The 11,985-nt window shown below is 44.3% G+C and overlaps 1 protein-coding gene across 1 annotated transcript; it reads right to left on the bottom strand.

Moving 5' to 3' along the window:
* Positions 1 to 608: 608 nt before the first annotated feature.
* ODF1 (outer dense fiber of sperm tails 1) lies at positions 609 to 5,745 on the bottom strand. Its single transcript, XM_038745871.1, has 2 exons — positions 5,309 to 5,745; positions 609 to 945 (listed from the first exon to the last, which is right to left on the bottom strand). The coding sequence occupies exons 1-2, from the start codon at positions 5,632 to 5,634 to the stop codon at positions 621 to 623; spliced, it is 651 nt and encodes a 216-aa protein (XP_038601799.1). The 5' UTR covers positions 5,635 to 5,745; the 3' UTR covers positions 609 to 620.
* Positions 5,746 to 11,985: the final 6,240 nt, after the last annotated feature.

Below are 11,985 nucleotides of genomic sequence, written 5' to 3' on the forward strand. Positions count from 1 at the left end.
TGTTTATTAGCAAACTCACTGAGAAGCAGCGTGGCGTAGTGGAAAGCGCGCAGGCCTGGGAGACGGAGGATCTAGGTTTTAATCCTGGCTCTACCACTTACCTGTTGTGTGACCTTGGACAAGTCATATAACTTCTCTGTGCCTTAGTTCCCTCATCTGCGAAACTGGAAGTCACTATCTGTTCTCTCTCCCTCCTTGTGGGACCTGATGACCTTACCTGCTACCTTGCTTGGCATATAGTAAGCACTTAGCAAATACCATTATTATTATTATAGTAAGCACTTAAGAAATATCACAATTATTAATAGTAATAAATATTTCCCATGTCCTTTTCCGGCTCACTGAAAATGCAGTACCCCCCTCCAGCCGAGCGATCCAAAAAACTTTGACACACACGAACACACACAAAAATGCACACACCAGCAGTTTTGCAGTTATCCTTTATATATAGCCTATTGACTCTATATATCTCCAAAACTGAGGAGAGAAAACATTGGAAGAGCGGCCTAAACACTGGCGATAGGCACCATCATTAGAACACTCTCCTTGAGAGTATTACCTTGTAATAAACACTACTGTAAACCAGCCGATTGTCTGTATGTCCTACTGTCTGTATGTCCTTACAATAACATCTTCCTTTTAGAATATCCTGGAGGCTCACATAGTGTTTCTATCTTCACTACATTATCAGTTCCGAAAGAATAGATCACATCCTTCTCATCCACTCCTGGAGGCAAGTTGAACTCCTTGCAGATGCTTAAGTAGCTGTAGTTCTTTGATCCAAGACACTCGTATGTGTTCTCCCGTTCTGCCGTCACTGACACCTTTCCGTCTTTCACTTTGACTTTCACTTGATCCGGTTCGAATTCACACATATCCACCGATGCTAAAACGCTACTCCTGTCGTAGTCTCCTACCAGCAACCTATTTGTTCGTCTTCTCAGCCTGCAATTAAAAGTAGAAAATGAGAATTCAGATGAACCAATAACACTTTTATGCTAAATGTCAGCGTAAGTGTGATGGGCTGTTAGCATCTTGAAGGGAGTGTGTCTGCTTACTTCATCAATTATATTTATTGAGCACTTAGTGTGTGCAAGCACTGTAGTAAGTCTTGGGAGAGTATAATATTACAGAGTGGTAGACACGTTCCCTGCCCACAGGGAGCTTACAGTCTAAGAGGGGGAGACAGACCTTAAATTACGGATATGTAAGTGCGTGCTGTGGGCTGGAGGGTGGGGTGAATAAGATACAAATCCAAGTTCAAGGGCATTTCAGAAGGGTGAGGGCTGATAGGGAAAATGAGGGCTTATTGGAGGAGATGTGATTTTAATAAGACTTTGAGGGTGGGAGAGTGATCTTCTGTCAGATATGAAGCAGGAGGGAGTTTCAGGCCAGAGGCAGGATGTGGGTGGCAATATAAATGAGATTGTGGCCCAGAGAGTAGGTTGATAGAGGAATTCAGTGAGCAGTTTGGGTTGTAGTAAGGATTCTTCAAGGTCATATAGGAGGAGGCAAGGTGATTGAGTGATTTAAAATTGATGGTAAGGAGTTTCTGTTTGACGTGGAGCCGGGTGGGAAACCACCGGTGGTTCTTGGGGAGAGGTGAAACATAGACTGAGTGTTTTTTAAGAAAAATGAGTGAAGTATGGACTAGAGTTGCGAGAAACAGGAGGCAAGGTAATCAGCAAGAAGGCTAATGCATTCGTCAAGGTAGGAGAGGAGAGGAAAGGAACCGGCATTGACTAGTGGGTTGAGCAGGGGTCTGGGATTAGAAGGATCTGGGTTCTAGTCCTGGCTCCACCACTTGTTAGCTGCGTGACATTGGACAAGTCACTTAGGTTTTCTGTGTCTCAGTTACCTCATCTACAAAATGGGAATTAAGACTGTGACCCCATGTGGGATGTGGACTGTATCCAACCTGACTAGCTTGTATCTACCCCAGTGCTTAGTCCAGTGCTTGGCACATAGTAAGTGCTTCACAAATGCCATGAAAAAAAGTGCCTGGGTCAATATAGTAGCAGTTTGAATGGAGAGGAAAGGGTGGATTTGAGCAATGTTGTGAAGGTTGAACGAACAGGATTTGGTGGCAGATTGAATATTTGAGTTGAATGAGTAAGATGTCGAGGATACTGCCAACATATATTGAACTCTCCCAAGAGCTTAGTTCAGTGCTCTGAACACAGTAAGCGCCAGTAAATACCATTAGTTGATGGAAATGAGAATACAGTATGCAAAGAAACACCTCAATTTAAAGATAAAGAACAGACAGACTACGAAGCACTTTGTTCATTTTACTTTCAGCTCCTAAGAGGTGCCGAAAGTCTAAGAGATTTAGACCTCCAGAAATGAGATTTAGCTTTATGGAAATCCCCTTTTGTATTTTTCGATTAGAAGAACGATGCATCCTCAAACCACCAACAGGAACTTATTTTGCTTTAACCTATTATTATGGTTGACTGTCAATTTCAAAGATTTCTAAATTTTCAGAAATTGGGCTTTTTTTAATGGTACTTATTAAGTGCTTACTACGTGTCACACACTGTTCTAAGCCCCAGGGTAGTTAATGATGATGATGGTATTAAGTGCTTACTTTGTGTCAGGCACTGTACTGGTCAAATACGGGCCGATCACAGTCCCTGTCCCACAAGGGGCTCACAGTTTAAGTAGGAGGTAGAAAAGGTATTCCCATTTGCTCTATTGTCTTCAAAATTTGAACATTCTAATATCTAAGAAAAAGTCTTGGCTATGAGCCTGAATGGATACCAACAGTCTAGTTCATTTTCATTTATTTCTAACCCTTTCAGCAAATCCAAGCTATAAGCAGTGTTGCTAGTGAGCAAGAACTGGTTAGGACTCAACTCTGGAATAAGAAAAAGTCCCTCATCTGTGATTGTGAGGTGGAGGAGCTAGCAGCCCTTCCCTTTACCTCCCCCAAACCCTCTTGCCACCAACAATAATAATAATCATTACGGCATTTGTTCAGCGCTTACTATGTGCCAGGCATTGTTCTAACCTCTGGGGTAGACACACGCAAATGAGGTTGTATGCAGTCCCTGTCCCACCTGGGGCTCACAGTCTCAATCCCCATTTGATGGATGAGGTGCCTAAGACATAAAGAAGTGAATCAATCAATCAGTCAATCAATCATATTTATTAAGCGCTGAAGTGACTTGCCCAAGGTAGCACAGCAGACATGTGGTGGAGCTGGGATTAGCCACCGTGGCCCTCTGGCCCCCTGGGCAAACACACTCATAAGTAGGCACAGTAAGTAGATTCGTGTTAGAGGGCAGAGGTGGCCTCTTCCTCTGTCAGTTTTTTTTACATTAGAAATTGTGCTCCTCTACTGAACCTACTTACTCTTTCTCCTTGCTTCCATCTTTCCTTGCCTTTGATCCCTTGCTCACCCCCTCCCACTCATCTGGAACTCCCTCCCCCTTCAGATCTGACCTACTAATGTCCTCCCCATCATCTTCTAGACTGTGAGCCCACTGTTGGGTTGGGACTGTCTCCATATGTTGCCAACTTGTACTTCCCAAGCGCTTAGTCCAGTGCTCTGCACACAGTAAGTGCTCAATAAATATGATTGATTGATTCTAAGCCCTACTAAAATTGCATCTCCTCGAGGCAGCCTTCCCTCACTAACCTCTTACCTCCGCATCCTTTTCCCCCTCCCTTCCGCGTCATGCACCAACTGAAGTCTTATTCATTCATTCAATCGTATTTATTGAGCGCTTACTGTGCACAGAGCACTGTGCTAAGCGCTTGGGAAGTACAAGTTGGCAACATACAGAGACGGACCCTACCCAACAGTGGGCTCACAGTCTAGAAGGGGGAGACAGAGAACAAAACAAAACATGTTAACAGAATAAAATAAATAGAATAAATATGTACAAGTAAAATAAATAAATAGAGTAATAAATATGTACAAACATCTATACATATATGCAGGTATACATATATACAGGTATATATATATATTATTATTATTATTAATAATACTAGACAATGCTGAAAAGAGGGATATTTAGGAGCCAGCCCATGAGTAGCAAAGACTAATAGTATCTGGGCCCACCACAGTTTTTCTTTTAAATTAAATGGTATTTGCTAAGTGATTGCTATGTTCGAGGCATGTACTAAGCGCTGGGGAAGATACAAGTTAAACAAGTTATACCCCTCTAAACACTTCGTTACTGCACACCCACCACAGTCATGTACAAATGATTTTCTTCTATTATGTCCCAGCCACCTGTAATTTATTTCAGTCTCTGTCTCCCCTCCTAGATTGTAAATTCCTTGAAAGCAGGGATAGCATCTATCAACTCTGTTGTATTGTACCCTCCCAAGCAGCGTGGCTCAGTGGAAAGAGCCCGGGCTTTGGAGTCAGAGGTCATGGGTTCAAATGCCGGCTCCACCAGTTGTCAGCTGTGTGACTTTGGACAAGTCACTTAACTTCTCTGGGCCTCAGTTACCTCATCTGTAACATGGGGATTAAGACTGTGAGCCCCACGTGGGACAACCTGATCACCTTGTAACCTCCCCAGCGCTTAGAGCAGTGCTTTGCACATAGTAGGTGCTTAATAAATGCCATTATTATTATTATTACTTAGTACAGTGTTCTGCAAACAGTAAGAGCTCAATAAATACTGTGGATTGAATGATGGATTGATACATCCTGAGCACTTAATATAGTCCTCTGTATGGAGTAAGCACTCGGTAAATATCATTAGTTGATTACGATTTAAGTACTCATATAACACTTTTCTGTAGATGGTTTTGAGACTCTTAGTTCCCATTTATAAATCATTTACTGTTCTGCACTACCTTCCCTGCATCTGGTATTGTCATTATCTTATTTCCTCACTGATCGAGATTCCTTTGTCAAATATCTTTCCTTAATCCAACCTACAAGGCTAATATTATCACCTTTTATGATAATAATAATGATGCTGGTATTTGTTAAGCGCTTACTATGTGTGAAGCACTGTTCTAAGCGCTGGTGGGGATGCAAGGTGATCACGTTGTCCCATGTGGGGCTCACAGTCTTAATCCCCATTTTACAGATGAGGTAACTGAGGCACAGAGAAGTTAAGTGGCTTGCCCAAGGTCACACAGCTGACAAGTGGCTGAGCTGGGATTCGAACCCATGACCTCTGACTCCCAAGCCTGCTATCTTTCCACTGAGCCAAGCCTTCTCTTTTCTCATTGTATTGTAGTTTCCCAAGTGCTTAGTACAGCGCTCTGCACACAGTAAGTGCTTAATAAATACGATCGAGTGAATATAAATATCCAGTACTATCGGTTCCTTTACTTAGCCAGTTCTCTCTTTTCCTCCTGTAGGATTCGAAAGGCTTTCCTCTCCAGTCTTCTGAGTGATGGTCGCAATGGACAGTAGTGATGTCTGTCACACAAGCAGTATGGATATAGATCACACAGGCAGCAGAGGTGCGAGTATCGGCGGGTACCACACAGGCAGAAGGGAAATGGGTGGATTCTACAAGTGCAGAAAGGGTGCAGGTATAAACTGCACAGGCAACGCGCGTTGATCTCTTCTAGACATCGCAAATGTCTCAGCCCTCGGTCCACCTCCCTAATTTCCCTTTTGATGTTGTCTAAGAGACAAGTCAGCGCAGTCATTTTGGTCACCCCTTACTGGTCTGCGAGCGCATTTGTTACATAGCACCCAGGAGGAAAAAAAATTTGCTAAGCTCTTCTCAGCTGTTTCTTCTAAAAAGAAAGGAGAGGCACATGGTTCGGCACACGGGGCCTTCTGTGACATCATCTCCTTCTGAGAATGTCATAATTTCGCGGTTGCCATATGAATGGTAACTAGCCAGGGGGTTTTCAGAACGCTCTTGTTCATGCAGTAAAATTGAAATCTCATGACTTAGAAGACTGTAAGCTCTTTATTTCCACACTTTAAAAAGCACCTCAATTAGGTCTCATGCATGGCTCGGTGGAAAGAGCCTGGGCTTTGGAGTCAGACGTCATGGGCTCAAATCCTGACTCTGCCAATCGTGCCAATTGTCAGCTGTGTGACTTTGGGCAAGTGTGACGTTGCGGGCAGGGAACGTGTCTGGCAACTCTGTTGTATTCTTCCAAGTGCTCAGTACAGGGCTCTGTACACAGTAAATGCTCAATAAATGCCACTGATTGATGGATTGAAGTTGGACCATCAATCAGTGATATTTATTGAGACCCTCCAGTCTACTAAGAACTTGGGACAGTACAATAGAGAGAGAAGAGAGAATAATAATAATAATAATAATGGCATTTGTTAAGGGCTTACTATATGTCAAGCACTGTTCTAAGCACTGGGATAGATACACAGTAAGCAGACTGTCCCACGTGGCGCTCACAGTCTAAATTCCCATTTTACAGATGAGGTAACAGGCACAGAGAAGCTAAGCAACTCGCCCGAAGTCACACAGCTGACGAATGGCAGAGCCAGAATTAGAACCCACAACCTCTGCCTCCCAAGCCTGTGCTCTTTCCACTAAGCCACCATTCCTGCCCTCAAGGAGCTAGAGGATTAACAGGGGAGACAGACACAAAGTAATTTCCAATAAGCTCCTTGTGGGCAAGGAATGCATCTACCGTGTCTGTTATGGTGTACTCTCCCAGGCGTTTAATAGAGTGCTCTGCGCACAGTAAGCGCTCAATAAATACGCTTGCTTGATTGATTGAAAGGAAGAACCAGAGGACAGAAAGATGGCTATGTGGATAAATAATCAATCAATCATATTTATTGAGGGCTCACTGTGTGCAGGACACTGTACTAAGCACTTGGGAGAGTACAAACAACAATATAACAAACATGTTACCTGCCCAAAACAAGCTTACAGTCTAGAGGGGGATATAGGCATTAATTCAGCACTTAGAACAGTGCTTGGCACATAGTAAGCGCTTAACAAATACCATCATCATCATCACCATCATATAAATAAACAAATTACGGCTATGAATATATGTGCTGTGGAGCTGGGTGCGGGACTGGTGAACAAAGGGAGCAAGTCAGGGTGATGCGGAAGGTATAGAGGATCAATTAATCAACCATTGGTATTTATTGAATGCTTACTTTTTGCAGAGTTCTGTACTCTGCACTTGAGAAAGGGTGCTTAGTACAGGACTCAGCACCCAGTAAGTCTACCAAGTCCATCGCAAGCATTGGTCTACTTGGGCAAACTGACCCTGCCTTCTAGGGTCTTCTGGCCTAAAGCCAATCCAGAAAGACTCCTAGATTACTCTCATTCATTCAATTGTATTAATTTAGTGCTTATTGTGTACAAAGCACTGTACTAAGAGCTTGGGAGAGTACAATATAACAACAGACACATTCCTGCCCACAACGAGCTCACAGTCTAGAGGGGGAGACAGGCATTAATATAAATAAGGACACCTTGATAACCTTGTGTCTTTCCCAGTACTTAGAACAGTGCCTGGCACATAGTAATTGCTTAACAAATACCATTATTATTATTATTATAAGTAGATTACAGATATACACAGATATGTACATCACACTGGATCAGGCAAGGCAATCATCCCTTCCCCGCACCTGCCAGCATCCATAGCAATGAAGGATTCATTCATGGATGGCAATCATGGATGGAGAAGCAGTGTGGCTTACCGGAAAGAGCTCAGGCTTGAGAGTTAGAGGTTGTGGGTTCTAATCCCAGATCCAACATTTGTCAGCTGTGTGACTTTGGGCAAGTCACTTTACTTCTCTGTGCTTCAGTTACCTCATGTGTAAAATGGGGATTAAGACTGTGAACCCCACGTGAGACAACCTGATTACCTTGTATACACCCCAGTGTTTAGAACACTGCTTGGCACAGAAGTAAGTGCTTAACAAATGCCATTATTATTATTATCATTACTTATTGCTTCCAAATTAACTCAATGTCCAAAAATTTGGAGGTGGGGCCTTCAAGATTCAGTGGGCGCTGGACTGATGTCCACGACAAGCCATGGTGATGCCAAGCCCACCTCTGATTCCAGCTCAGGGTTTCCTTCTGAAGGAAAGACTGTGTATAGGGGCCGTTATGGGAAAATTAAAGGACTTGATGTATATAGTAGCACTTTCATAGCTGCCTTTTAATGAGCGTTATATTTTGTTGAAGGAAAGAAAATATGGTTTCTGTAGAGGGAAAGCAGGTCACCCTACACTGCTGAGGTCAGTAGGCATATGGCTGGAAGGGACCCCTCGGATATAATAAAGTAAGTTTTCTGAACAGAATGTGTCTGTTTTTTGTTGAGTTGTACTTTCCCAAGCGCTTAGTACAGTGCTCTGCACATAGCAAGCTCTCAATAAATACAATTGATTGATCCATCGACCAGTTTTACTTAACAGTCTTTCTGAAACTACTATTAGCATGTGCAGTGAGGAAGAGGTAGTGTGCAATGAAATCTTCAAGACCATAGGCGACACTTGGCTCTTCTGGGTGGTGAAAGGTCATGGAGGTTGGAATGGACTGCAAGAAGGCCTCATAAAATTAAATGGGCTAAAAAACAGAAATTGAACTTCATTGTGAACGAGATAGCTCTCCTTCCAACACATTGCCTTTTTTCTAATGGTCCTTATTAACCACTCACTATGTGTTAGGCACCGTACTTAGCCCTGGGGTAGGTCGGACACAGTCGCTGTCCCACCTGGGGCTCGCAGTCTTACTCCCCATTTTACAGATGAGGTAACTGAGGCCCAGAGAAATTAAAAGTGATGTGTCTGAAGTCACGCAGCAGGCAAAAGACAGAACTGGGCTTAGTATCCAGGTCCTCTAACTCCCGGGCCCGTGCTCTATCCACTAGGACACGCTGCTTCTCTTCTCATACGAGTAGGGCCTGAAGCACTCATGTTGCAGAGTTTTTATTTGCCAAGTCACTCAGAGGAGATGAGATCATGAGAAACCATGCAACGTGGCTCAGTGGAAAGAGTACGGGCTTTGGAAGTCAGAGGTCATGGGTTCAAATCCCGGCTCCGCCACTTGTCAGCTGTGTGACTTTGGGCAAGTCACTTACCTTCTCTGTGCCTCAGTTCCCCCATCTGTAAAATGGGGATTAAGACTGTGAGCCCCACGTGGGACAACCTGATCAGCTTGTATCCCCCCAACACTTAGAACAGTGCTTTGCCCATAGTAAGCGCTTAACAAATACCATCATTATGATTATTATTATCATTATTAAGTGCAGTGCTTAAGTTTTCTAATTGGGATCGTGGAGTGTCTGATTAATCTGCTACCAGCTGCAGAGGCCGTATTTATTGCAGGGACTTCAAGTCCATTACCAGCCTCGCCTAGCATTCTGTCTTCTACATAAAATGCCCCTAAAAGAGAATGCTCCTATCAACCACAGAATTCAATTAGGGGCTCTAAGAACCTTTCAATCAATCAATCGTATTTATTGAGCACTTACTGTGTGCAGAGCACTGTACTAAGCGCTTGGGAAGGACAAGTTGGCAACATATAGAGACAGTCCCTACCCAACAGTGGGCTCACAGTCTAAAAGCTCCACATCTACTCAGCTCCCTCACACTTTCCCTGCTATTTGGCCTAGATTCATCTTCACCAGCCAGAACTTCTGTTGCTTCCTACATCAGCAATTTGTGTCGATTTCTGTCAAAGGTTTAACCTCCTTGAGGATTGGGATAAGATTTAACTTAAGATTTTTAGACTGTGAGCCCACTGTTGGGTAGGGACTGTCTCTATATGTTGCCAATTTGTACTTCTCAAGCGCTTAGTACAGTGCTCTGCACATAGTAAGCGCTCAATAAACACGATTGATGATGATGATCGGCAATTTGTGTCGATTTCTGTCAAAGGTTTAAGCTCCTTGAGGATTGGGATGAGATTTAACAAGATTTTTAGACTGTGAGCCCACTGTTGGGTAGGGACTGTCTCTATATGTTGCCAATTTGTACTTCCCAAGCGCTTAGTACAGTGCTCTGCACATAGTAAGCGCTCAATAAATACGATTGATGATGATCATGATGATTTAACTACCGTATCACACTCTTCCAAGCACTTAGTGCAAAGCTCTGCAACAATAATAATGATAATAATAATGATGGGGTTTATTAAGCACTTACTATGTGCAACGCACTGTTCTAAGTGCTGGGGAGGTTACAAGGTGATCAGGTTGTCCCCCGGGGGGCTCACAGTCTTAATCCCCATTTTACAGATGAGGTAACTGAGGCCCAGAGAAGTGAAGTGACTTGCCCAAAGTCACACAGCTGATAATTTGCAGAGCCGGGATTTGAACCCATGATCTCTGACTCCAAAGCCCGGGCTCTGGGCTCAACAATCAATCAGTGGTACTTATTGAGGTGCTTACCACATGCAGAGCACTGTATTAAGCACTTGGGAGAGTACGTTGCAGCTGGTAGTCACAATTCCGGCCTATAAGAGGCTTACAATCTAGTTGGGGACAATTTATTTTCAGACAGTAAAATAAATTACAGATATGGGAAGCAACAAAGTGTAAAGATATGTAAAGAGCTCTGGGCATAAGAATGGAGTGAATATCCAGATAATAATAATGATGGCATTTATTAAGCACTTATTATGTGCAAAACACTGTTCTAAGCGCTGAGGTGGTTACAAGGTGATCAGGTTGTCCCATGTGGGGCTCACAGTCTTAATCCCCATTTTACAGGTGAGGGAATTGAGGCCCAGAGAAGTGAAGTGACCTGCCCAAAGTCACACAGCTGACAAGTGGCAGAGGTGGGATTTGAACCCATGACCTCTGACTCCAAAGCCTGTGCTCTTTCCATTGAGTCACGCTGCTTCTCTTGGATGTTAGGAGGTGAGAAGCAGCATGGCATAGTGGGTACAGCACAGGCATGGGAGTCAAAAGGTCATGGGTTCTTGTCTGCTGTGTGGCCTTGGGCAAATCACTTCACTTCTCTGGGCCTCAGTTACCCCATCTGTAGAATGGGGACTGAGATTGTGGGCCCCACATGGGATGGACTGTGTCCAACATGATTTACTTGGATTCATTCATTCAATTGTATTTATTGAGCGCTTACTGTGTAAAGAGCACTGTACTAAGCGCTTGGAAAGTACAATTCAGCAACATACAGAGACAGTCCCTACCCAACAACAGGCTCACAATTTAGAAGGGGGAGACAGACAGTAAAACAGAACAAGTAGACAGGTGTCAATCTATACTCACTCCCTTGGTGAACTGATTCACTCCCACGACTTCAACTATCATCTCTATGCTGATGACACCCAAATCTACATCTCTACCCCTATTCTCTCTACCTCCCTTCAGGCTCGTATCTCCTCCTGCCTTCAGGACATCTCCATCTGGATGTCTGCCCACCTTCTAAAACTCACCATGTCCAAGACTGAGCTCCTTATCTTCCCTCCCAAACCCTGTCGTCTCCTTGACTTTCCCGTCACGGTAGATAGCACTACCATCCTTTCCGTCTCACAAGCCCGAAACCTTGGTGTCATCCTCGACTCCGCTCTCTCGTTCACCCCTCACATCCAATCCGTCCCCAAAACCTGCCGGTCTCACCTCCGCAACATTGCCAAGATCCACTCTTTCCTCTCCATCCAAACCGCTCCCTTGCTGGTTCAATCTCTCATCTTATCCTGACTGGATTACTGCATCAGCCTCCTTTCTGATCTCCCATCCTCCTGTCTCTCCCCTTTTCACTCAATACTTCACTCTGCTGCCCGGATGATGTTTGTACAGAAACACTCTGGGCATGTTACTCCCCTCCTCAAAAATCTCCAGTGGCTACCAATCAATCTGCGCATCAGGCAGAAACTCCTCACCCTGGGCTTCAAGGCTGTCCATCACCTCGCCCCCTCCTACCTCACCTCCCTTCTCTCCTTCTGCAGCCCACCCCGCACCCTCTGCTCCTCTGCCGCTAATCTCCTCACCGTACCTCGTTCTCGCCTGTCCCGCCGTCGACCCCCGGCCCACGTCCTCCCCCTGGCCTGGAATGCCCTCCCTCCGCACACCCGCCAAGCTAGCTCT

Source organism: Tachyglossus aculeatus, chromosome 4 (genome assembly GCF_015852505.1).
Source record: "Tachyglossus aculeatus isolate mTacAcu1 chromosome 4, mTacAcu1.pri, whole genome shotgun sequence".
Lineage (NCBI taxonomy): Eukaryota > Metazoa > Chordata > Mammalia > Monotremata > Tachyglossidae > Tachyglossus > Tachyglossus aculeatus.